At 24.7% G+C, this 2536-nt stretch overlaps 2 protein-coding genes across 2 annotated transcripts; one reads left to right on the top strand and one right to left on the bottom strand.

Annotated features, from left to right (window-relative positions):
• Positions 1–184: 184 nt before the first annotated feature.
• On the top strand, positions 185–1189 carry ENU1_131940 (hypothetical protein; the record flags this gene model as incomplete). Its single annotated transcript, XM_008860090.1, has 1 exon — positions 185–1189. One exon carries the CDS (start codon positions 185–187, stop codon positions 1187–1189), a length of 1005 nt encoding a protein of 334 aa, XP_008858312.1.
• A 207-nt stretch (positions 1190–1396) lies between these two features.
• ENU1_131950 (TFIIB zinc-binding protein) lies at positions 1397–2251 on the bottom strand (the record flags this gene model as incomplete). The annotated part of the gene is made up of 1 exon (XM_008860091.1): positions 1397–2251. One exon carries the CDS (start codon positions 2249–2251, stop codon positions 1397–1399), a length of 855 nt encoding a protein of 284 aa, XP_008858313.1.
• Positions 2252–2536: the final 285 nt, after the last annotated feature.

A 2536-nucleotide genomic window follows, 5' to 3' on the forward strand; every position in this document is an offset into this window, starting at 1 on the left:
GTTTATAATACGTGGAATATATCATTAAAATTGAAAAGTTTTTTCAAAAAGTTGAAGTTCACTAGAAATAAGTTGAATATTGAATGGAAATTTAAATAAAATAATACTTTTAATTGAAATTAAATGAACAAAAAAAAAAACAAAGAAATAAATTTAAAGTTTTGTTTAACTAAATTTATTCATTATGGAGAAGTTCATTCAAACAACTGCATTTAAAAAGCAAACAGAAATATTGAAAGAATTTGATAGTGCATTAGAGGAATGTGAAAAAGAGACGTTTAAAGAGATAGACACAAAATTTAATTTTTGTAAGTATCAAGAAGAAGTATCGAAAGATCATCCAGTTGAAGACTTAACTCAAATGTATAATGAAATTAAAACATTAATTAATTCAAAAGAAGTTGCAATGCAAGAAGTAAGAAAACAATTAACAGAAATGGCGTTAGCTTTCCAAAATTTAAAAGAAAATTTAAATAAAGAATTTGAAGATTCGCTTGAAATGAAAGAATGTTTAAATTATGTTGTAGAAAGAATTGTTGATGCGACTGAAGGAACAGTTGATGATCAAACATTTATTCAAAAGAAAAAAGAAATTAGAGAAATGAAACAAGAATTACCTGAAGGATATTTACCCAAAAGAATATTTAAATCAACTTGTAAACATATTGTAGAAGTATCAGGAACGTCATTTAATTTAAAATATATTCAAGAATGGACAGGACATAAGAGTCATACTATAATTTTTGATTCAGATAAAGATGGAATACAAAATGAAACATTTAATAAATGCATTCTTAATAAACAGAATATTGGAATTATTTATATAGATAACAAAGAGAATGTATTTGGTTATTATTCTCCTCTTGGAATAACCAAAATTGGAGAGTATAATTATGATAATAATCATTTTATTTTCTCTTTAAAACGTGAACAATTTGAAACTGGAAAACAATTCTTTGTTAAAGATAATGTAAAGTGTGGTATTTTATTAAGAGATGATGATGATATTCTTTCTTGGTTAGGTAATAGTGATTTTGGTTTTGCTTGTTATAAACCTGGAAAAGATGAATCGTTTTTTAGAAAACTATCATTAGTTTATAATGATATCGATGACATTTATTTAAATGATACTAATTATCCTATTGAGTTTGGTGTTAAGAGAATTGTTGTTATGCAATTCATTAACTAAATTCAATTTAAATTTCTTTTAATGTCTTTCATTTCTTCTTTTTTATTATGTCTTAAACAATAATAATAGATTCATTATGTTAAAAAGAATTAATTTAATTCTATTTGTTAATTAAGAAAAATATCTGTATTTAATAATTATTTTTTTAGTTCTTCTTATTTATTTAATAGCAGATAAGAAAGAAAACAAAGCAATAAATAATACCTCTCATGCCTTTTCTAAAATTGATTCAAATAGTTCTTTCTTTTCTAACATCAATTTATAGACTTGTTTCATATTTTGAACTGAAACATCACAAGCAGCTGCAATTTTTAGTTCTAACTCTTGTGTTAAACATTTTTCAGTTTCGCATACAAAACAAATTACAACAGCAGCAACAGTATTTGGTTTTTTTCCTTCAAGGAATTTTTGAGCGTCTCCAGCAATAACTTGACATTTGTAAGTATATTTACCAACACCAACTGCATTAGTGTATTTAGAAATGAAAGACTCAAGGTTATTTGTGCTTTTCTTACCTAATAGCATTCTTAATTGTTTATAACTTTTAGTGGCACTTTTCATGTCCCAGTCAAGTTGAGTGACAATATCTCTTAATGTCATATGAATACCTTCTTCTTGACATACCATTAACACAATTCCTTCAACATTTTTCTTTTTCATTCTTCCTTTAAATTCATTTGCATGTTCTGTCATTAATTCTTGTAATACTTTCATTGCATGTTCAACTTGACTATTATCAAGCTGAAGTTTTTTAAATGCATCAATAAAGTCTCTTCTATATCCACTTACTTTCATATTTTGTGCATTAATTTGTTGAGATGAAGCAGTACAACCTTTAAGCATTGTTGAGGTATCTTGTAATGTTCCAGAAAATGTAACTCTACAACGTTCATCATTCCCATCAAAACTTCTCCATTCTTGACCTTCATCTAAAACTTTATCTAAAACTCTTTGACAATATTTACAATAATATTGTCCATTTTTATGATCTTCTACTGCAACACATTGTTTACCACTATTTCGATGATCTTCACATAATATTTTACGACGTGAATTGAACATGTTATTTTAATTTAATTTTAAGTAGTTCTTTTTTTTCTCTTTAATCTTTTGTATTTAATTCCTTGACTTTTTTTAAATTTTTATTTAAATAGTTCATTCAGTGATTTTTGTTTTGTAATGTCTTTTTTATGATTTTTCTTGTGCAATTAAAAATAAGATAGATTATAATTTAATATTTTTAATAATGATTATATTTTCTTAATATTACTGTTTTTTTATATTCATTTTTCTTTTTGTTCTTATCCCTATAGAAGAAAGAAGAAATGGGCGAAGGATTAATAAATA

The sequence above is a fragment of the Entamoeba nuttalli genome, assembly GCF_000257125.1.
Source record: "Entamoeba nuttalli P19 unplaced genomic scaffold asmbl_5515, whole genome shotgun sequence".
Lineage (NCBI taxonomy): Eukaryota > Evosea > Mastigamoebida > Endamoebidae > Entamoeba > Entamoeba nuttalli.